This window comes from Cetorhinus maximus, chromosome 30 (genome assembly GCF_964194155.1).
Source record: "Cetorhinus maximus chromosome 30, sCetMax3.hap1.1, whole genome shotgun sequence".
NCBI classification, from domain to species: Eukaryota; Metazoa; Chordata; class Chondrichthyes; order Lamniformes; family Cetorhinidae; genus Cetorhinus; species Cetorhinus maximus.
Window position 1 is genome coordinate 18614556 of NC_135908.1, and position 24781 is coordinate 18639336.

General features: G+C 45.5%; 1 protein-coding gene across 2 annotated transcripts in view; it reads right to left on the bottom strand.

The window, feature by feature from the left end:
* Window positions 1–1024: 1024 nt before the first annotated feature.
* The window catches only part of dut (deoxyuridine triphosphatase), a 33025-nt gene continuing 9268 nt past the window's right edge, over window positions 1025–24781 (bottom strand). For both annotated transcript variants that reach the window (XM_078532273.1, XM_078532272.1), the window contains 6 exons: window positions 23667–23826; window positions 20591–20682; window positions 20032–20076; window positions 3222–3296; window positions 1499–1569; window positions 1025–1396 (listed from right to left, as the gene is read on the bottom strand). In XM_078532273.1, the coding sequence (XP_078388399.1) occupies window positions 1340–1396; window positions 1499–1569; window positions 3222–3296; window positions 20032–20076; window positions 20591–20682; window positions 23667–23826 (500 nt within the window). In that variant the 3' untranslated portion in view covers window positions 1025–1339. The remainder of the gene's footprint in view (window positions 1397–1498; window positions 1570–3221; window positions 3297–20031; window positions 20077–20590; window positions 20683–23666; window positions 23827–24781) is intronic.

Consider the following 24781-nt stretch of genomic DNA (forward strand, 5'->3'; position numbering starts at 1 on the left):
TTACTGATTAAAAATCAGTCTATCTCAGCCTTGAATATGCTTAACGGCCCAGCCTTTACAGCCCTCTGCGGTAAAGAATTCCACAGATTCACTACCCTCAGAGAAGAAATTCCTCCTCATCTTGGTCTTAAATGGATGACCCCTTACTCAGATTATGCCCTCTGGTCCTAGACTCTCCCACAAGGCGAAACAACCTCTCAGCATCTACCCTGTCAAGCCCCCTAAGAATCCTATATGTTTCAATAAGGTCGCCTCTCATTCTACTATGCTCCAATGAGTACAGGCCCAACCTACTCAACCTCTCCTCATAAGAAAATTCCTCCAGACCCAGGATTAAGTGAACCTTCTCTGGATTGCCTCCAATGCCAGTACATCTTTCCTTAGATAAGGGGATCAAAACTGTTCACAGTATTCTAGATGTGGTCTAATTAGTGCCTTGCATAGTTTTAACAAGACTTCCCTATTTTTATACTCCATTCCCTTTGAAATAAATGCCAGCATTCCATTTGCCTTCCCTATTACCCACTGAACTTGTATCTTAACCCTTTGTGATTCATGCACGAGGACCCCCAAATCCCTCTGTGCTGCAGCTTTCGCCATTTAAATAATATTCAGCTCCTCTATTCTTTCTGCCAAAATGCATAACCTCACATTTTCCCACATTATATTCCATCTGCCAAGTTTTTGCCCACTCAAGCAAAGGGTTCAAACTCTGGCTAAAATTTTGTTACAAGGGTTTGCCTAATTCTGAATATCAAAAAAAAAGTATTAGAAACAATCTCATTTGTCAAAAGGATTGCAAAGCAATATAACAAGTCATTTTGTGAAGGGGTCTCATTGAATACATGCGCAGGTCAAAAGCTCCTCTGATCAGTAAAGTAAGCAGAGCCTTGCGAAACGAACTGTTGTGTTTCTACAACGATATTTGGTTTAGCTCCTTGAAGTAGACATTTCGCAATCATACAAATTTTCCCACTATCACTGAATAAAAATATTTCCTTATATGCCAAGTACATCCATAAAGTATTAAAAAAATGTTTATTTTTATTTTTAAAAAAACCAAATGAAATACAACGGATGATTCTAGCAGTTGACTTACTGCTAGAATTCATAACTGAAATACTGGACTTACAGTCACTATTGAGATCATCAACTCATAATCACCCTGCAGGAAGCAGCTTTATGTTAGGATAGATTGTCATTCTTTGTTTTCCCCCACAAAGTATAAAACAACTGCACCATAGATCACATAAGTTGCTGTTTTATGAAGAATCCGCAGCTTGTAACATCTCTGAAGAGAATTAAGCAATGTCTGACATGGTTTGGCAGAACATCATGTTCAGTTTGTACCAGTGGAGCCAAAACCACCTGCGCCTCGTTCAGTTTCATCCAGGGTCTGCATGAAGACAAAAAAGGGTAAAACAGTCAAAAAGGAAGTTACATCTTAACCAGAAAATAAAACCACAATAGGAAATGTTTGCTTAATACATTTAGTCACCTTCAACTCCTCAAGTTCTGGGTAGCAGATACGTTCACAGATCAGTTGAGCTATTCGATCGCCCTTTTTAACTATCAAAATATAAATTTGAAAGAAAAAACAAAATTCAATGTTCTTTCCCCCCAAAAATCACTTAGTACATTATATTGATTAGTTCAAGTCTATCCAAACATTATATTGATTAGTTCAAATTTATCCAAACATTATATTGATTAATTCAAGTCTATCCAAACATTATATTGATTAGTTCAAGTCTATCCAAGCATTTTATGATGTCTTGCAATGTTTCCATCTGTAGATTTAGAATGAATACATACCATACAGAATGAGCAAAGCAAACTTCAGAGCTATTTCAGTTTATTAGAAAACAGACTACCATTAACATTCTTTTGAAACCTGGAAATTTTTCCAACAAAGTTCAAAAAAGGTGACCCACCTCTTCAGAAGTTCTTTCGCATTAAAAAGAGCAGCAGTCCAATTAGAAAATTATTTCCACCTACAAAAATATTTACTACATATTTTCCTTTAGGTTAAAGCTCACCATTTAATGCCAGACTTTAACCAATGAAAATGAATTCCACTACTGATGTTTCATTACTTCACAGTAATAAAAAACAAAAGGGGGGGGTATTGATATTTTATGCATGGTAGCCAGGCTACCAAATAAATAATGCAGCCTGAACTGTCTAATTTCTGGTGATTATCAATGCAACTGGATAAATCTGCTCCAGGCATCGTGTGGTAAGACATTCAACACAAATCCCCTCTCCTGTTACAATATGGTGACTCATAGATCAGTTTCAGGTGCCAACAGTCCTTTGGTACCAAGTGGCCATTCATCATGTGTCAGCCAGACATTCAAATCTGGCAAGCAACTCAACTGTGGAGCTTTGCCCAATTCAATTCTCACCCAAGGCCTAAACAGACATGTTAAAAGCAATCACAGATTCCAAGTGCAATTTCACCCCACTCCCTATAACTCAAATGTTTGGTGGCCAGTTAATGAAAACATCCCCAATTTAATCCCAAGCATTGCCAAAAATTAGTTCAACTGGGCCTTCTGGAACAAATCATACTTTTAAAACAGGTGGAAATTGTCATCAGTTGATGGTTTAATACAAAAGTACAATAGCCCAGCAGTTATCAAAATTAATGCCAGAAGCTAATCTGCTATTTGTTTGATCACTGTGTGGATCTTGACACCAGGAATTTTGTCCATCATGGTTAAGATATGTTATGTTAACAGAACTACTGATAATTGATGATGGTCACTGGATTCATACAATTACAAAAGTTGGCTAATTATATTGTGCGGAACTTAAAATTGATTTGCAATTTTCTCTGCACCACAAGCACTTTGATGTGATAAGACAAAGTGTTAAAACTAAGTACGAGAATGAATGTCCAATAACATTAAGAATTTCTTACAAATTTCCCAAATATTAAATGTTTTCTCACACAGGCCTTGCCAAATAATTTGGTAGAACATTTAACCTAATTATTAAAAACCTGTCTGAATGGAACTCCCCACTTAGTGGCCACAGAGCAAATGCTTTGCCCTCCATAGTTCTCTAATCTGAACTTTAATGACGTTATGCTCATATTAGTTGCAACGGAACAAATGAGAGAAGATTCCTAGAGTGAATCACTTTGTGAAATGTGCTGCTCTGTATATAACAACAGTAGTGAGGTAAAGGATAGCCACTGTTTGCTTGTCCCTTACCTTCAAAACTTTCCTTGCTAAAGTTGAACAGAACCACACCAACATTTCCTCTGTAATCCTCATCAATAACGCCAGCTGAGAAACAAAAAAGGAACAACTGATTCTACATATACTTAAAGGCTAGAAATAACATTCACTATCCACACACATACAAAAAGGCACCAGGCACAATGCATACTATTGGAAGACATTCATATGCATAGCAGACAATTCTATACAACTTATTAATTCTTTGCATCCTTCCTTTTGGAAAGGAACATCTTTAAATTACAAAATAGTATCTGAACATTTGGACAAATTTTGAGATGATCAGAGAGACAGCAGGGATTTACAGACCCTTACCCTGGCACTTTGACCCCTAGTTCTCGACCCTTCAGCCAGGCATAATGGTCACTCAGCATCCACTCGCTAAAGCCCTCTTAACAATTTTATATATTTCAATTAAATCACCTCACGTTCTTGTAAACTCAAGAAAGTAGACCCATTTTACTAATTTTTCCTTAGATTGCATAGACTAGGTTTATATTTCTTTGAATACGGAAGATTAAAGGCTGAACTCATTGAAATGTTTCAGATTAAAGAATTTGATAGGGTGGATAAAGAAACTATTTTCTCTTTGGGAAGAGTCCACAACAAATTAGAGCTAGGCCATGCCGGGGTGATGTAAGGAAGCACTTCTTCACACAGAAGTGAATGGAAATCTGGAACGCTCTCTGAAAAGCTGTCGAGGTTGGGCGTCAACTGAAATTTTCAAAACTGAGATTGATAGATCTCTGTTGGGCAAGGGTATTGGGGTTAAGGCACTAAGGCACGTAAACAGAGTTAAGATAGAGATCAGCCGTGACCTACTTGAATGGCCGAACAGCTTCCTCCTGTTTGCGAGTTCAATTCAATTCTGTTCTACCAATTAGTGAGATGTAAATTTACTTTAGTGAACTGATTTCTCACCTTTCACTCAGGTGACAGGTATACACCTCAAGATTTAAAAAAAAATAATTCTCATGGCATGAGCATTGTTGGCAAGGCCAGCATATATTGACCATCCATAGTTACCCTCGAGACGGTGGTGGTGGGCCTTTTGCTTGAACTACTGCAGTCTGTGTAAAGACGCACACATAACCCTTTTCAGTTGGGTCTGCCAACATTTTCGCCCAGCGATAAAGGAACAATGTCCAACTCCAACTGTTTGATATGAAATTGGAAATTTCTAACCAACATTTTAATTTGAAGGAGAAAATATCATTCTAAAGAACTGTAGCTCCACCATCTGGTGGAAGCAAAATAACACTTAAACACCAGCTTCTTTCTGACACAGTACGAAATGACAGACAAAACAGTTGTTCAGAATAGTATAGCCATCGAGGGCCATTAAGTGCTGAATGTTTGAAAGAGCCATCTACTTAATACCACTCCCCTGCACTTTCTCCACAGCCCTGTATTTATGTCACTTCAAAGAATTTATCCAATTCCTTTTTTAAAAAAAATTATTGAATCTGCTTCTGCCACCCTTTTAGACAGCACACTCCTGATCATAGCTTGCTGTAGATTTATGTTACACCAGTTCTTTAGCCAATCACCTTAAATCTGTCCTTTGGTGGCAGTGCCTTCAGTTGCCTGGGCCCTAAACTCTGAAATACCCTTCTTACACCTCTCCGCCTCACTTTCCTCCTATAAAAAAACTCTCTAAAATCTACCTCTTTGACCAAGCTTTAGGTCATCTGATCCAATATTTTCTTACGTGGCTCAACGTCATATTTAGCTTTATAATACTCCTGTGAAGAGCTATGTAACTCATTACGTTAAAGGCGCTATGTAAGTCGTTGCTGCATTTGTGGTTAAGCCCTCCTAAAGATCGTTACTATCCTTTACATTACTACATTTCAAAATTGTGTCATCTGCAATTTTTGAAATTCTGCCCTGTGTACCCAACTCCCAATCATTAGCAAAAAAGCAGTGATCCTAATACTGACGCATGGGGAACAGCACTTAATATGTGCTCCTCACCCCCCTCCCTACTACTCTGGAAAAACAACCATCCCCTACTATTCTCTGCTTTCTGTCCCTTACCCAATTTTGTATTTAGGCTTCCACGGTCCCTTTAATCCCATGGGCTTTAATTAGGCTAACAGGTCTATTATGTTGCATTGTCAAAAACCCCCTGAACGCCTGTACACCATCAACTGCACTAACTCATTGATCCCGTTCTCAAAAAAACTCAAGTTAATCAAGCACAGCTTGCCTTTAACTTACATATTACTGACTTTCATTTATTGGTGCATAATTTTTCAAGTGTCAATTAAAATTTTGTCCAATTATTGTTTCCCCACCATCAATGCAAGGTTGACCTAAAGTGTAATTGCTAACTTTACTCCTTCCCATTTTTGCACAGTGTTGTATTATTTGCAATCCACTAAGCCTTTGGCACCATTCCCATACTTGAGGATTAGAAAGTTGTGGCCAGAGCCTCTATAATTTCCACCCCTTGTTTTACTTCAGTAACCTAGGATGCATCCCATCCAGGCCAGGTGACTCTTCTTGTGAGGATTAACAACCTTTTAAATATCTTTTATTTATTTTATCCTATCCAATATAACTGCTACCTCCTCCTTACATTAACAGGATCCTGCTCTCTAGTGAAGAGAGTTGCAAAGTACTCACTTAATACATTTAAAAAAACCCTTCAACAAGATTATGTCCCTGTTGGCCTCTAATCAGCCCCACCCTTCCTTTGACAACCATACAAAGACTTTTGGGTTTCTTTCGTGTTAGCCAATAATGTACTGCCAATACTTGCTCTTAGAACATAAAAACCAGGAGCAGGAGTAGGCAATTCAGCCCCTTGAGCCTGCCCCGCCATTCAATACGATCATGGCTGATCTCATTTCAGCCTCAACTCCAATTTCCCGCCCTCTCCCCATAACCTTTCAACCCATTACTAATTAAAAATCTGTCTATCTCCTCCTTAAATTTATTCAGCGTCCCAGCATCCACTGCACTCTGAGGTAGTGAATTTCACAGATTCACGACCCTTTGAGGAAAGTAATTCCTCCTCATCTCTGATTTAAATCTACCACCCCTTAGCCTAAAACTATGGACTCTCGTTCTAGAATGCCCCACAAGGGGAAACATCCGCTCCACGTTTACTTTGTTTATCCCTTTTAGCATCTCATATACCTCAATTAGATCTCCTCTCACCCTTCTAAACTCTAGCGAGTATAGGCCTAAACAGCTCAATCTCTCCTCATAAGACAAGCCCCACATCTCTGGAATCAATCCAGTGAACCTCCTTCAATGCAACTACATCCTTCCTCAAGGGGACCAAAACTGTGCACAGTACTCCAGGTGTGGTTTCACTAACACCTTGTACAGTTGCAACAACACTTTCCTATTTTTATACTCTATTCCTTTAGCAATAAATGCCAAAATTCCATTTGCCTTCCTTATTACCTGCTGTACCTGCAAACTAGCTTTCAGCAATTCATGCACGAGGACACCCAGATCCCTCTGCATTGAAGCATTCTGAAGTTTCGCTCCATTTAAATAATAAGTTGCCTTTTTATTCTTCCAACCAAAATGGATAATCTCACACTTATCCACGTTAAAGTCCATCTGCCAAATTTTGGCCCATTCACCCAACCTGTCCATATCCATTTGTAAATTTCTTATTTCTTCATTGCAACTTACTTACCCAGCTATTTTGGTGTCATCTGCAAACTTAGCTATAGTACCTTCAATCCCTGAATCCAATTCATTAATATAGATTGTAAATAGTTGGGGTCCAAGGACCGAACCATGTGGCACCCCACTAGTTACAGCTTGCCATCCAGAAAAAGACCCATTTATCCCGACTCTCTGCTTTCTGTTGGGTTAGCCAATCCTCTATCCAAGCTAATATATTACCCCTAACTCCGTGTGATCTTATCTTGTGTATTAATCTTTTGTGCGGCGCCCTATCAAAGGCATTCTGGAAGTCCAGATATACTACATCTACAGGATCCCCATTACCCACTTTGCTTGTCACATCTTCAAAGAACTCTAGCAAATTAGTCAAATACTATTTACTCTTCATAAAACCATGCTGACTCTGATGGATTGCATTTTGACTTTCCAAATGCCCCATTGCTACTTCCTTAATAATGGATTCCAACAATTCCCCAACAACAGATGTTAAACTAATTGGTCTATAGTTTCCTACTTTCTGCCCCCCCGCCTTTTTGAATAATTCTTTTCTCCTTTACTCCCTTTTACAGGTTTTGTCAATTCAGAAACCTAGGGCAGAATTTTACGTTCCATGGGCAGGCGCGTGCCTGGCCCAATCAGGCGTAAAATAGCACGAGATTATAGCTGAACACGCCTGCCGTCAATTAAAAGGCCACTTAAAGCCATTAAAAAGGCAATTGTTCGCGATTTTACATTGCCCGTGTAATTTCACACTCATCGCATAGGCAACCCACTTTTTATAAAACCTCATCCAAGGGCAGGATAAAAAGGGTCAGCAGCACAGCCATTGTGAGTAGCTTAGGATATAGTTTGCTGCTGGTTGTTTATTTCAACTTGACAGCTTGAACTCTGTTGTGAGCTTCAGTCTCAGCATTTCCAGGCTTCATTTCAGGACTCATTGGTGTCTCCAAGGCCCCTGGAGAATTTTGACCGTGTGGACCCTTCCAGGTATCAGGCAGCCCTCTGTAACCCTGGTAATGGGGATTGTGCTCTCCACTGGAGGCCCCTCCTCTGAGGAAGAGGGGTGCAAAATGAAGAGGAGGCCAGATGTCCCAGTGCAGCTTCCAGGGAAGCAACCTGTGGGAGGAGAGGAGTAGGGCCAGCAGGTAGTCCAAGGCAGAAGGGGCCGCAAAAGACACCACTATCCTGCTGCCAGACTTAACAGGCAGCGATGTAGCTACCTCAATATAACCAAGGTGCAATGCCGAAAGAGGCTCTGCCTCTCCAGTGAGAGGGTGACCTCCCTTTGTCATGATTAGAGGTGATCTCAGGCCCAGCTGTGTGGGTGGACACCTTGTGCCAGTGGCTCTGAAGGTGACAGTGGCTCTCAACTTCTGTCTCCAGCTCTTTCCAGGGGTCAGTGGGGGATCTTTGTGGAGTGTCCCAATCAGCCGCCCACAGTTGCGTCAAGCTGGTGACTGATGCTCTGTTCACTCGGATAATGACATTTATTCATTTTCGTACGGACGAGGCCAGCCAGGCTGACTGAACCAAAGGCTTTGCAGTGATCACTGGGTTCCCCCACATCCAGGGTGCAATCGACTGCATACATAGCCATTAAGGCACCAGCGGGTTAGCCAGGTGCCTTTGTCAACAGGAAGGGGTTCCACTTGATGAACATCCAGACGGTTTGTGACTACAAGACGCAGATTCTGCACGTCTGTGCACGGTACCCTGGCAGCTCCATGCACTTATATAGACACTCCCAGGTGCAAGGCCTATTCAGTGCTCCAGCCCAACTGTTTGGATGGCTGCTGGGTGACAAAGGCAATCTGTTGAAAAGGTGGCCTATGGCACCTCTCCGCCACCCAACAACAGAGGCAGAGCAGCCTCTGGACCATTCAGGAAGAGCACTACAATACCCCAACAGCGGGTGTCACTGGTGGTGGTTACGTGCTGCACTCTCCATAATCTGGCACTGGCAAGGGGGAGGATCTTGAGGCAGCTCCACAAGCCATACAGGATGAATTCAGTGGTGAGTCAGTGCTGACCTCCGGAAACAGCCAGAGATATAGAAGTTGAGGGCCACTGTGACCTTCAGAGGAGCATGGTGAGGAGAACACCGAGGCCTCTGTATCCTTCAGAGAGGCAGGGATACCTTGATCCAATGCTCCTTCCACTAGGGTACCAAAGGCCTGTTTCCACCTCATGCCAGGGTTGCCACCTCCAACCCAGATGTCTGAAATGACCCTTTCATTTGAACCGCAAGTTCACTCAGTGCCTGTGCAATAAGGTTTAGAGCCACTTACATCCAGCATTAGATACTGGCATACCAAACACCAAAAAAAGTGAAGCATACTCAGACCATTAAGATAAAAGCAAAATTTATATAATTTTGACACTGACAATAAATGAACGTTACTATATCTGGTGTTCGTGGCCAAACCAGTAAACATATTAACAAAACATGGCAGAACAGATCACCCATGAACAGTCTCTCTTGTGTTCATGGTGCCTTAAACTTACATTTACAAGTGCTGCGTCATTGTTCCCCCCCACCCCACCCCCTCGCTGGCAGTGGCATTGGAGGCAGCCTGCTGTCTGAGGGGGGACACAGGGACAGACAGCCCTCAACACTTCGCATTGATCCATGCCAACATGGTACTCAGCCTTGCCAAAGCAGGTCATTGAACCTTTTGCAGTGCTGCACCCACGTGCGCTACACAACGTCGTGGCTGCTAACCTCGGCTGCCACCTCCTCCCAAGCCTTTTTTGGTCTGGTGTGGTGGCCTCCTCCTGCCATCCCTAGGAACGAGGGTGTCCTGCCTGACCCCCACCTCCTCCACGAGGGCACTCATCCGAGAAACGGAGTGGGGGGGGAGGATTGCCCACCTGACCTGCCCTTCAATCCAATGTTTCTTCCCGTGGGTGAGGCCATTGCTCCAGTCTCCAGACCAATTAAAGATTCTCCCCTGTCAGCTTCTGGGAGGTGCCTTTGCTGATTTTAAAGTGCCTGCCAGGCCACCACCGGACCCAGGGGCCAACAGGGCCCCTCCAGGCCCAATCACAAGATGCATTTCACACTAGGCGGGCCTTAATTGGCCGGACAGCGTGAAATCGTGGTCAGGGGCTGGTTTCCCGACCGCTCCCAGGCCTGTCGATCACGCGCGCCTGACAAGGGAAAGATTCACGCCCTGGACTAATAGTCTGGGGCCACAAATGCAAATCCCAACATGGCAGCTTGTGAACCGAATTCAGTTAAACAAACAAACCTGGAATAAAAGTTAGTCTCAGTAATGGTGGCCATGAAGCCACCAGATTGTTGTAAAACACAACTTCACTAATGTCCTTTAGGGAAGGAAACCTGCCGCCCTTACCCGTCTGGCCTATGTGACTCTAGACTCACATTGACGTGGTTGACTCTGAACTGCCCTCTGAAATGGCCTAAAAAAGCCATCAAGGGTGTTCACCACCTACTCAAGGACAATTGGGGATGGTCAATAAACACTGCTTTTACCAGTGGCAGCAAGACTCCGTGAATGAATTAAAAATTGTTTTAATTATGCTGTCTCTACAAGATGGAAATACACAATGTAATGGATAGCTTAGTGGTACATTTTACTTGTTGGGAATGATGTTCTAGAATACAAAAGCAGGGATGTGCTGCAGCGGCTTTATAAGGCTCTGGTCAGACCATATTTAGAATATTGTGAGCAATTTTGGGCCCCGTATCTCAGGAAGGATGTTCTGGCTCTGGAGAGAGTCCAGAGGAGGTTCACGAGAACGATCCCAGGAATGAAAGGCTTAACATATGAGGAACGTTCGAGGACTCTGGGTCTATACTCGATGGAGTTTAGAAGGATATGGGGGGATCTGATTGAAACTTACAGAATACTGAAAGGCCTGGATAGAGTGGACGTGGGGAAGATGTTTCCATTAGTAGGAGAGACTAGGACCCGAGGGCACAGCCTCAGAGTAAAGGGAAGACCTTTTAGAACAGAGATGAGGAGAAACTTCTTTAGCCAGAGAGTGGTGAATCTGTGGAATTCATTGCCATAGAAGGCTGTGGAGGCCAGGTCATTGAGTGTATTTAAGACCGAGATAGATAGGTTCTTGATTGGTATGGGGATCAAAAGTTACGGGAAGAAGGCGGGAGAATGTGGTTGAGAAACTTATCAGCCATGATTGAATGGCGGAGCAGACTTGATGGGCCGAATGGCCTAATTTCTGCTCCTATGTCTTATGGTCAGCAATAAATGAATGAATGTAAGCAAAAAACACTAAACTGCATGGAGAATTAAAGGATTTTCAAGTACAAGAATACAAGGGCAACAGGGAGTAAGACATTAGAAAGTAAATGAAAGTCATGTGTGAAACAGAAGTTTGTAATATAGTAGGAGACATCTGAAGCTTGATAAGGACAGAAAACGCTTGCATATAAAGTTGGACTGAATAGATTAGATAAAATACATGCGCACACATTTGAAAGTCTAATAATGTCAAACTATGGGGTGGAAATAAGGTTACTTATTACGTTTAGAAATATTGTTCGGAAAAAAACCATGCTCCTGATAAATTTCACATTACTACTGTGGAAGAATAAAATACATCTACAGGTCAACTAAGGGTTAAACAGTTAGCACCATAGTGGAATACCACAGCACAGTTCCCTCTTTTGTTCTAGCAGGCACACCTGCAGCTGCCAGCTAATTGAGCAGGAGGGGAGAAAGGGGAGTGTCATAGGCAGAGACGGGATGTCTGCCCCAAGGATCAAGCAATGGTCATCTGTTCTCTGGAGTGTACACCCCCTAGCGCTAAAGATAAGGTCAAGCATGGTTATCTATTCTCTGTCCCACTTCTATTACTACGTGAGCTTCCCCCAATATCCTGTATAGTCATAAACTTAGAATAGACTAATTGTGTGACAATGATTCTCAATGTAATTGATCATTGAAAGTTAGACAGCCTTATCACCTTCAAGCTCTTTGATATGTACAACTTCGACTATAAATACGTGTGTGCTCTGATGTTTCCTCAGAGTGTCAGCTAGCTACCTTGTATGCTACTGGGCTCTCTGTGATATCACGATTAATAAAGGCTTCCGAGACAAACCTCCTGGGTCTGAGTGTTCACTCCGATTTCCGCGACAAATTGGCGACGAGGATGGGATCCGACTGAAGTCCAGTAACCTCTTAAGTTAGAGAGGTGATTGAAATCCTGGGCCGTCGGATCTCTAAAAAAGAACCCTCGCGGAAAAAAGGGAGGAATACCTCTCCCAAGTTAGGGAGAGTGCGAACTGCATCCTAGCTGAAAAGGGGATTGCAGTTAAATAGCGTCCCAGCTACTTCTTAAATTGGAGAGGTGAAGGGGACGAACAAGCATCCTAGCTGAAAGGGGGACTGCTTGCAAAAAGGGTAGCTACCGACCGAAAAGATTTGAAAGACCCAAGGATTTGGAGGAATTGTTGAGGAATTCTTAAACACCGGTGAGCGCATAGGGTAGGAAATGCGCCGCGCTGTTAATTGTGTTTTCTTTTCAGAAAAACGGGAGATCGCAACAGCAGAGCGGGCTCTGCCACTCCCCCCGCTTCTCAAAGTACTAAGAACAAACTGAAACTGGCGAAACCGGTGCTTAAATCAGGAACTTTGAAGATGGGTAAGAAAACGAAAAAAAAAAAAAGTAGTAGTAGTATACCCAAGGGTACGAGTCCCCTGGAGGTGAAAAGTAAGTAATTTCTGTGTTTTTCTTTTGTGTCCATTACGTTCCTGAAAATGTCCAATATGTTTCTGATTGGGTTAAATGGACTCAAAGTAAAGGAGAGAGCTTCCCACCAGCTGGAACTTTTAATCGAGACAGATTTGAGCGCTTATAATATGTTTTAAGGGAGGTAGATAGTCCGCTACTGAATTTTCAGTAACTTAAAAAAAGAATGAATTGACCTAAGTTACAAGGGCTGTTTGTGCTGAGAGAGAGAGAGAGGGTACCCCTAGGGGGTTAATGAGCAATTTGCAAGCAGTAGCAGAGAAAATGTGAGCTTTCGTCAGTTTGAAGGTCCCTATAGGTGGAACCTTAAAGATCCCTTTATTCCCCCCACTGCTACTCGAAGCTTCGTTTAGAGTTAAGTTTAATATTATAGGAGTATCGATACATACCTTTATCTATGTGTTTGTTTGTGTGCAATGAAGCATTTGTATGTGAGCTTTAATGTGTTTTCTTCCCTGCATTGTCTTGTGTGTGTGTAACTGAGCACTTGAGTCAAAAGCCCCATATTAGATTAAAGGAAAAGTTTATTCAAATACTCCAAAGTTTTGAGTATAAGGTTTGAGTTGAGATTTCTGGCAAAAATTGTAATTTGAAGGTAGTGTAAAGATAAAACAGGTCTTGCCTTTGTTTGAGATGAACCAACCTTTGTACCACCCCACCTTGCAGACTAGTAGGGAATAACCCTTATCATCAGCTTCCAAGCTGATTGGGATTAATACATACGAGTTATTATTCTAAAATTCTGAGAAAAAGAAATTACTTGAAATTCAGAAAGATTCTAGGAAAACGAAAAGACATAAACACAAGGTCTAGGTGGTTCCATTGGATAAAAAGGGGTTTCTTATGAAGAGATGAATTAAATATTTAAGGAAATCTGCTTCCCAAAAGCACTGAAATTTGAATTGGGGACAATCTTGAGATGTAAAGTGCAGTGTAATTTAACAGGTTACTTTTGAATCACTAGGATGCTATTTAAGATAAATAACGTGTCAATAAACATACGGAAATTATAACTTGGATACAAATCATTACACATGAACAAGAGGTTGTTTTAATTTTGATAGTGTAAATTACACTTTTTTCAAAGTTTAAAAATTCGAGGTTTGGTTCTTGATAAAGTTCTCAAAAGGGAATTTTCATTTTAAAAGGTCTGACAACAATTGGCACTAATTCAAATGCTGCAAGATTTTGTGTTTATAAGTCTGTTCCCAAAATATGAAGCTAAGCTCAAGACCTTGGCAAAGTTTGGCAGAAATCAAATTTTTGGCTGAGTTAATGAATCTGGGATAATTCTAAAAGAAAAGGGTCAGACACAATTTACTGGGTTCCTTTTAAGACAATAAAATCTTTGAGAAGAAGAAAAGGAAGCAAAATATGTCAATACCTGATTTCTGTTTTAAAACTGTTATGAAAATACTTTATTGGATTGTAAAGTCTCTCCAGACAACCTGAACAAGATAAGATGGTAGCTGTTGCAAGTGTAAACTGGTATGAGGAAAGTGGGAGAATGAGTCAGGGAAAGAGGACATAATGTACAAACTGTTTTAAGGGAAATTAATTTGATAATCTGGCCATCAACTGAGGCATTGGAACTGCACAGGGGGAGATAAGCAAAGATCTCGAGACAGAGATCCCCATTGAAATGGAATAGTTAATATGGCCTAAAGAGTAAGCAAACATTTTAAACAATCCAAGACAATAGAGAAACTGAACTCAAGAGAACCTTAGGATGATCATGGTCAGGAAAGAAAACTTAGAGATAAAACTATGAGGAATCTGTAGTTCAGGAATTGAAATGTGAGGAGAAATAATACTTAACAACAATTTACCACAAGATGGATACAGGTAAAGGGAAAGCTGGAAAAAGGCTAAATAGATGTATTACTGATTATATTAATGTGCCTGTGAGCTACAAAAAGTAAAACCATAGGATTAACACCTTGATGACAGGCAGAGTTAAGCGGTTCCCAGAGAGAACCATCACTGGAAGTGAAAATACTGAGCCATTGAAAGATAGGATAAGAAGGTGCAGAGTTGTTTAAGGAATTGAGGTCTGACATGAGACAGCAGCAGGAGAGAGTAAACTGGAAGGAGTGGGGGTGCCTACCCAAATGGATTCAGATCAGGGAATTCATTTCACAGGAAGAGTCATTAAAGAAGTGTGTAATCTTATGAAGATTAAACAGAAATTCCATTTTCCTTACCGCCCCCAGAGTCCAGGGATGGTGGAAAGGATGAACTGAACTTTAAAAAAAAAACATCAATCAAGAGACAGGGAACAGCCCAATGTTCTAATGTGCCGTGGGCTACCCCAAGCAGGACCGACAGGTTCACCCCATTTGAAATGAGAACAGGTAAGGGCCATGCAATTACCTGAAGGTATTATAGTAGGAGGTGTAGGGCCACAGAAAGGAAAAATACAGGACAATGAAAGGGAATTAAGTAGGCAATTACATAAGTTGAGAGAGGAAGTTAGAGACTGACAGATGATTAAGGATATGGAAACAGGCAAATCCAAAGAGTCCAAATCCAATGGACCTTACGAGGTAATTATGACAGGTGATACATGCGCACTTGTAGATATGAGGACGGGAAGTAAATGGAGGCATTACACACAGTTAAAGATACATGACAATTGACCAAGCGGTAACCCAGAGAACGGGAGCCGATGTTAATTTCTCCACAGATCTACAATCCTGGTCGTGGGCCTATCAGTACTGGCAACAAGGTCGGGGATCATCACTGCTCATCCCGCACCACAGGAGGAACTTTGGTACAGCATGGACAGTGCCGAATGCGACACGCAACGGGGAATGATAAATGTAACAGTAGGAGAACAAGTGCTTTCAAATTGTAGTAAGGGTTTGCTTCAGATCCAGCATGGGAGGTCTGCCACTACCCAGCCACCTCCCACCTCTACTTTCACAGTCCGAGTAGAGATAATTGAAGCCCCTCAAACCACACCGACTGACCCATCTTGTCCGACTATGCATCCAGGACCGGCAAATGGTTTGGTACTGGTTAATCAGAAGTTTTGTATGATAATGTACACCATGAGCTGGTACCCATAGTCTAGAATGTATCCGGTGTCGTCTTCCTCAATGGTACTCAACCCATACCCAAGCACTTTATACAGCTCTGACCAGCCAGTTGATGACTGAGTTCAGTTCAATGGCGAGGTGCGATCAGGCTTGGGAGGGAACCGCGTTAAGTGCAGCCTGATAAATGATGCCACTGTGATACTCAAATTAGGGACATCATTGGTTAATCCAAAGTCTGGCTACCCGTGCTCGAAAGTCATGCGGGGACTATCAATAAATTAATTGAAATAGAAAAAAAAATATTTCAGACAAAGCGAGCAGAAATGATGTTTGCAACCCCTATGGATCTTGGGCACTGGAACAAGCAGGAGAAAATTTAAGACAGACTAAAGAAGGGGTAGTCCCTTCATGGGTAACTAATGAGCATCTATTGAATCTCTCACTACGCAAGAATCATGACTTGACCGGTTGCCAGTTCAGAGGTTTAACATGTGTATATAGAATGAATGTTGAATCTATAGCGAATAGTAATATGCTAATAGGCATTGTATTAGTAATACCTGTCATACCTTTGTCAATGACATAACCCAGGCAAGACGCCCAGAGTGACTGCTGGTACGGGACCCCAGCCATGGGGCCCATTTGTACACCTACAAATGGACTTTATACAAATGCCTAAATGTATGGAATATAATTATGTTTTAGTTCTAGTATGTTTGTTCTCGCGATGGGTGGAGGCGTATCCCACCTGACAAAATGATGCTGTTGTTGTAAAATTGTTGTTCATTTTACTGCTAAAGTGATAAAGGAACTGTGGAAGGCCTTACAATGCAACCATCACCTTTCCTGTCCATGCCACTCCCAGTCTACTGGGGCAGTGGAAAGACAAAATGGTATTCTGAAAAAAAAACTAAATTATGTGAAGAAACTGGTTTGAAATGCCCTGAAGCTCTACCCTTGGCGCTCATGGCTATGCACTCTCACCCTAACCGTACCACCTCCCTCTCTCCTTATGAAGTTGTAATGGGATGTCCTATGCGCCTCCCAGTGACCCCACTCTTGTCTGCTAGGGAAATGGACATCCACGCTATGGATGAGGGAATGATTACATACTGTATAGTGCTCACTAATTCTCTAAAGAGCTTGCATATACAGGTAGTAGAAGCTCAGAAAAAGCCATTGAAGACTGCCATCAATACCAGCCCGGGGACCTAGTCCTAGTAAAGACCTTCAGGAGAAAGAACTGTTTGGAACCTCGATGGGAAGGGCCTTTCCAAGTCCTGCTCACCACCCATATGGCCGTAAAGGTTGAAGGACGCCCTTGTGGATCCACGCATCGCACGTCAAGCGGACGCTGACTTCGGACAGAAGTGCTTGTGCAAGAACTTTAACTGAGCCGTCAGAATGCTGACTCTGATTTGGATCCTGTCCTGCGTGGTCCTTGCGGGGGCATGGAATACCAATTCTGCCGTTCAACGAATGCAGGCCGTAGCCTCGCAAGTTAATCAGGCTAAATGTTGGATTTGTACTCATTTTCCTCTATGCAAAACAGCAGCTGAATTGCATGAGAGGGTGGAAAGGACCCTACCTTTTGCTGCTAACAACTCGAACGGCCCTGAAGATTAAAGGGAAGGAAGACTGGGTCCACGCCACTCACTGTAAAAGACATTGTCCGGCAACAATATAGCAGCCGTTACCAAGTGATCTAACTTGTATTATGTATTGAAACAGAAGTTTTGAGTAATTTTTATAAAAAAGATTCTTGGTGGTCTGTAATACTAGGTTGGTTCTCCGGTTGGGGAAGTTGGTTGCTATACGTTTTAATTGGGTTGGTCGTAGCATGTGTTATAGGGTGTTGTGCATGTATTGCTTTGCGGATTTGCTGTTCCCAGGTTATTAACAGTGTCTCTACTGGATTAGGAGGAGCTCCAGTTGTCCCTCAATTGATGCGCACTGGCCCCAGTGAAACCCACTGGAGGAGAGAAAAGGTTTACCCTGCCAGGGATCGGCCTTTCCCTTATGGTTATGAGCCCCCTTATGATGATGAAGATACTATTCCTCATTGGTATTAATCTGAAAGATTAACAAGGAGGGATTGTGGAAGAATAAAATACATCTACAGGTCAACTAAGGGTTAATCTACAGGTCAACTAAGGGTTAAACAGTTAGCACCATAGTGGAATACCACAGCACAGTTCCCTCTTTTGTTCTAGCAGGCACACCTGCAGCTGCCAGCTAATTGAGCAGGAGGGGAGAAAGGGGAGTGTCATAGGCAGAGACGGGATGTCTGCCCCCAGGATCAAGCAATGGTCATCTGTTCTCTAGAGTGTACACCCCCTAGCGCTAAAGATAAGGTCAAGCATGGTTATCTATTCTCTGTCCCACTTCTATTACTACGTGAGCTTCCCCCAATATCCTGTATAGTCATAAACTTAGAATAGACTAATTGTGTGACAATGATTCTCAATGTAATTGATCATTGAAAGTTAGACAGCCTTATCACCTTCAAGCTCTTTGATATGTACAACTTTGACTATAAATACGTGTGTGCTCTGATGTTTCCTCAGAGTGTCAGCTAGCTACCTTGTATGCTACTGGGCTCTCCGTGATATCACGATTAATAAAGGCTTCCGAGACAAACCTCCTGGGTCTGAGTGTTCACTCCGATTTCCGCGACAACTACACTCCTCCACTGAATTACCTGCGTCTTTTCATGTTTTTATTGAAGTTTATACTTAAAGGTCTTTCCCTTTCCCAAAAGGCAGGGCTTAAAGGATCTTAAGCTCCCGTCTCTGACCAAAATTAAGTTAAATCGCACAGTCGGACAGGCAAAACACTTAATAGCTCAGCTGTGCCAGAACCAGTCACCCATTTTGAAGAATATTTTTTCCTTAGCCTTGGCAGCAGATCACATAACTTGTACAAAGAGTTACTGGAGTTACCTTATGGAAGGTTGGGCTCCTTGCAATTAAAAATCTTTATTTGTGGCTTTGCAACAGCTGCTGTTGTGTGAAGGTGCAAGAACCAGGAAGCCAGAGAAAGAGCAAAGGATGGCAAAAAAAGCGAAGCCTTTCTCTCCATCCTAAGCACTCACCTCGTTCCCCAGACTCTCTCTCTCCACTAGCTCCTCACAACGACTTCAGGGCCTCCAATCTCCAGCTTCCCCCATCCCCAAAAGGCAGATCTCTACTTGTGTGTAATGCATATTTCCCCACCCAGAATCCAGGGCAGCAGAGAAACACCATCATCTGTGACAGAACTGAGCAAGCCTTCAAAACCCAGACTAGAGGTGCTGCTCTGCCGCTGTTTACGCTGGGCAAATGCATCTGTATGACACAAAAGTTGTTTGTGCATCCATTGCCACCTCACTTACCAGCATGCCCAGTGTTTAAAGTTGTAAACATACAGTGCATTGAAGGTTTTTCCTGGTTTGGAATTTGCAATATCCGTCATTTCAAGAGGCAGTGTGTACCTCGTGTAACACAAGTTACTTGGGGCTTTCAGTAAGTGTTTGTTTGTACAGGTTTCACTGTACATTAAAACATTCTATTTATTCCCTGTCAAGTAACACCTAAAATAAAATCAGAAATTGCTGGAAAAACACAGGAGATCTGGTAGCTCTGCAGAGAGAGGGAAACAGAGTTAACGTTTTGAGTCCAATACGACTCTCCTTTGGAACTAAAGGGAGGAAAAAATGTGATGGGTTTTATGCTGTTGAAGGGGGATGGGGGAAGAATGGGGATGTAGAACAAAAGGGAAGGTCTGGGATAGAGTAGAGGGTGGAAGAGATTAAGTAACAGATGACATGGAACAAAAGGCAAAGGAATGGTAATGATTGTAGTAAAGAAACAAGATATGGGTCCAGAGTCAGTGTTAATGGAAGAGTAGAGTAAAGGGCAGCTCTGTATGAAAGCAAAATCATGAAACCAAGATACAGACCAGCACTTGGTAAAAGAAAATAAAATAAAATGGAGGACAGAGTTCACGGTCTGAAGCTGTTGAACTCAATGTTGAGTCCAGAAGGCTTGTAAAGTATCTAATTGGAGCATGAGGCGCTATTCCTGAAGTTTGCATTGGGTTTCACTGGAAGCTCGGGGTCATGTTTGTGGGCTAAGCGAAGGTGTTCTGCAAAGCAGTCACCCAGTCTACGTTTGGTCTCCACAGTGTACAGGAGACTACATTGTGAACAGCAAATACAGTAAACTAAATTGAAACTACAAGTAAAGCACTGCTTCCCCTGCCTGTGCCTGCTCACAAAGTTATTTAAAATAAGCTAGAAATGTTGTAGTCCACCATTGCTGTACATGGGTAGACTTTGTTTCAAAGCTATGGGGCAAATACATTACCTCCAACATCAATGAAGTGTTTCGCTGCCAATCCAGATCTTGGAGCTAGAAAATAATTATAATAAATGGAAAAGTTAATATTTTTCACAACACTAAGGATAAACAAAAGCAGAAAATGCTGGAAAAACACAACAGATCTAGCAGCATCTGTGGAAAGAGAAACAGAGTTAACATTGAGTCTGTATCAGAGCTCTGAAGAAGGGTCATGGGAGCTCGAAATGTAATTATATAGATTAGTAACGATGACAAATTTGTAGACTTATTTGCACTGTTTGAACATAGTGACTGTAAAGTTCATTTGGGGCAGACAAAAACAGGCACTAATTAAATTAGGTTAACTAGATTACACCCCACCCAATTTTAAGATAACAAACCAATGGTTGTAAGACGGGCAGGTGATTCTCTTTCACCCAAACCTAATTTCATCTCTATCATTCCCCCACTTTGGAGACTAAAGACTTACCATCAGTAAATAAAGCTAGAATTGTGGGATTCAGTGTTAAAAAAAAAATCAGAAGCATTTAAGTGAACAAAGAAATTGTTTAAGTCAACCACTTACCCACTCTGCCGTAGAATCCAGAAGGAATTGCAATTTGAATATCTGTCTTCACAATAACTTTATCCTGAGCATGGACCACATAATCATAGGCGCTGCAAACAGACAGACAGGTAATCAGATCAGCCGAGATGCTATCACATTCCCCTCACAAGGATAATGGGAAAAACACGGACCAACACAAATATAAATTATTTGTAATTTTCTGTGTTACTTGTACACAAGGACACACAGCAGCTCCAGAGTTTCTTCAGTGTAAATCTCTACAAGAAAATAAAAATGCTAGACTGATAAGCAACTCTTCCACGTGTTGCATGGGGTGGGTGAGTGGAGGCGGGGAGGAGCGAAGGGGGGGTGGGGGAGAGGAGCAAAGGAGGGTTGGGGGGGAGGAGCAAAGGAGGGTTGGGGGGGGGGAGAGGAGCGAAGGAGGGATGGGGGGGAGAGGAGCGAAGGAGGGGGTGGGGGGGGAGAGGAGCGAAGGAGGGGTGGGGGGGGGGAGAGGAGCGAAGGAGGGGGTGGGGAGGAATAGGAGCGATGGGGGGGAGGAGGAGCGATGGGGGGGAGGGGGAGGAGCGATGGGGGGGAGGGGGAGGAGCGATGGGGGGGAGGGGGAGGAGCGATGGGGGGGAGGGGGAGGAGCGATGGGGGGGAGGGGGAGGAGCGATGGGGGGGAGGGGGAGGAGCGATGGGGGGGAGGGGGAGGAGCGATGGGGGGGAGGGGGAGGAGCGATGGGGGGAGGAGGAGAGCGATGGGGGGAGGAGGAGAGCGATGGGGGGGAGGAGGAGGAGCGATGGAGGGGAGGAGGAGGAGCGATGGGGGGAGGAGGAGGAGCGATGGGGGGGGAGGGGGAGGAGCGATGGGGGGGAGGGGGAGGAGCGATGGGGGGGAGGGGGAGGAGCGATGGGGGGGAGGGGGAGGAGCGATGGGGGGAGGGGGAGGAGCGATGGGGGGGAGGGGGAGGAGCGATGGGGGGGAGGGGGAGGAGCGATGGGGGGGAGGGGGAGGAGCGATGGGGGGGAGGGGGAGGAGCGATGGGGGGGAGGGGGAGGAGCGATGGGGGGAGGAGGAGGAGCGATGGGGGGGAGGAGGAGGAGCGATGGGGGGGAGGAGGAGGAGCGATGGGGGGGAGGAGGAGGAGCGATGGGGGGGAGGAGGAGGAGCGATGGGGGGGAGGAGGAGGAGCGATGGGGGGGAGGAGGAGGAGCGATGGGGGGGAGGGGGAGGAGCGGTGGGGGGGGAGGGGGAGGAGCGATGGGGGGAGGAGGAGGAGCGATGGGGGAGGGGGAGGAGCGATGGGGGGAGGAGGAGGGGCGATGGGGGGAGGAGGAGGGGCGATGGGGGGGAGGGGGGAGGAGCGATGGGGGGGAGGGGGAGGAGCGATGGGGGGAGGAGGAGGAGCGATGGGGGGAGGGGGAGGAGCGATGGGGGGGAGGGGGAGGAGCGATGGGGGGGAGGGGGAGGAGCGATGGGGGGGAGGGGGAGGAGCGATGGGGGGGAGGGGGAGGAGCGATGGGGGGGAGGGGGAGGAGCGATGGGGGGAGGGGGAGGAGCGATGGGGGGGAGGGGGAGGAGCGATGGGGGGGAGGGGGAGGAGCGATGGGGGGAGGGGGAGGAGCGATGGGGGGAGGGGGAGGAGCGATGGGGGGAGGAGGAGGAGCGATGGGGGGGAGGAGGAGGAGCGATGGGGGGGAGGAGGAGGAGCGATGGGGGGGAGGAGGAGGAGCGATGGGGGGGAGGGGGAGGAGCGGTGGGGGGGGAGGGGGAGGAGCGATGGGGGGAGGAGGAGGAGCGATGGGGGAGGGGGAGGAGCGATGGGGGGAGGAGGAGGGGCGATGGGGGGAGGAGGAGGGGCGATGGGGGGGGAGGAGCGATGGGGGGAGGGGGAGGAGCGATGGGGGGAGGAGGAGGAGCGATGGGGGGAGGAGGAGGAGCGATGGGGGGGAGGGGGAGGAGCGATGGGGGAGGGGGAGGAGCGATGGGGGGAGGGGGAGGAGCGATGGGGGGAGGGGGAGGAGCGATGGGGGGGAGGGGGAGGAGTGATGGGGGAGGGGGAGGAGCGATGGGGGGGAGGGGGAGGAGCGATGGGGGGAGGGGGAGGAGCGATGGGGGGGAGGGGGAGGAGCGATGGGGGGAGGGGGAAGAGCGATGGGGGGAGGAGGAGGAGCGATGGGGGGGAGGGGGAGGAGCGATGGGGGGAGGAGGAGGAGCGATGGGGGAGGAGGGGGAGCGGGAGGAGCGACGGGGGGGAGGAGCGATGGGGGGAGGAGGAGGAGCGATGGGGGGGAGGGGGAGGAGCGATGGGGGAGGGGGAGGAGCGATGGGGGAGGGAGGAGGAGGAGCGATTGGGGGGGAGGGAGGAGGAGGAGCGATTGGGGGGGAGGGGGAGGGGCGATTGGGGGGGAGGAGGAGGGGCGATTGGGGGGAGGAGGAGGGGCGATTGGGGGGGAGGAGGAGGGGCGATTGGGGGAGGAGCGATGGGGGAGGGGGAGGAGCGATGGGGGAGGGGGAGAAGCGATGGGGGAGGAGCAATGGGGAGGAGGAGCGATGGGGGGAGGGGGAGGAGCGATGGGGAGGAGGAGCGAAAGGGGGGGGGAGGGAGGAGCAATGATCCCTGCAGTTGAATAGCCCACCCATTCTCCAGGGATCGGATGGCCAGTTGAACAAAGGTTCCCCCTCCCCCCACCTCAGACCCGGAACCAGGACAGGATTCAGCAGAGAAACCAGGAGGAACAGCACAAAGGCAATAAGTGCGAGGGGGAAAAACAGCGAGTTTAGCTAAAGAAATGATGTTAAAAAAGGTGAAGGAAGGAAACAGCAGTGAGTTGGATAAAACAGAGTAAAACCTGAAGGAAAAGCCGGGGGCGGGGTGGGGTGGGGTGGGGGGGAGATAAAGAGAGTAAATGTTAAACAGCCCATTCCTGTGTGAAACTGAGGACCAGATAGAGGGAGAATGAGTTATTGAAAATAATGAGGGGACAAATAAAGAATAATGAAGGAAAAGAGGCAGCTGGTGAGGCGGTGAATTATTCTCCTGCGGTTACAAAGGGGGGTTTGAGGCGCTGAGATCATATTTCTCACCTGTAAAGGTCGAAACCGGCCGCCCGCTCCGAGCCCCGGGTCGGCGGGTGCGCGTTTTCACTCAGCCGGGCGAACCTGAGCCGCAGCTTCTCCTCAGTCCGGGGCCGCTTGGCCGGGGATGACAGGGGGCTGGAGGATTCAGAACACGGCATAGTCCCGGCTGAGAGAGAGAGAGACAGACCCGCCTGACTGAGAGCGAACAACCGCCAAATGAATAGCCCGCCAAAACCCCGCCAGCCCGCGAGCGCCAATCAGAAACACCGGCGTCAGTCCGCGAGCGCCAATCAGAAATCATCGCCAGCCCGCGAGCGCCAATCAAAAACACCGGCGCCAGTCCGCGAGCGCCAATCAGAACACCGGCGCCGGTCCGCGAGCGCCAATCAGAAACCATCGCCAGCCAGCGAGCGCCAATCAGAAACACCGGCGCCAGCCCGCGAGCGCCGACCAGCGAACTTGTGGGGAGAAATATATTTCTCCCTTCTCCTAACTATGCTTCAGTTCTGCCGAAGGGCCATGAAGGCTCGAAACGTTAACTGATTTCTTCTCCGCCGATGCTGCCAGACCTGCTGAGTTTTTCCAGGTAATTCTGTTTTTGTTTTGGATTTCCAGCATCCGCAGTAGCTTTTAGCTTTTTTTGTTTTTAATCTCAGTAATGGTGACCATGAAACTCTAATCATTTGTTGTGAAAACCCATCTGGTTCACCAATGTTCACCTTAGGGAAGGAAATCTGCTGTCCTCACCTGGTCTGGCCCTACATGTGACTCTTAACTACCCTCTGAAATGGCTTAGCAAGCCACTTTTTAAAAAAATATACTTTATTCATAAAATATCTGGAAGAACATTACAAAACATTTCAAAATCGCCCATTACAAAAAGTGCAATCAGATTCAACTTTTACACATGGATCACCAGGTGCTTCAATACAATCAATGAATATTACAATCATTTCAATATGGTCATTACAGGCAGTCAGACAGTGCAGTGGGATTGGCGTTATCGCCATACATCATGTTGCACTCTGAGGTGCTTCAATGCGATTATAATACAATTAATATTCAATGCATACATTCAATGTGAGCCGTACAGCCCAAGGGGTCTATACAGTTCCCAGCCC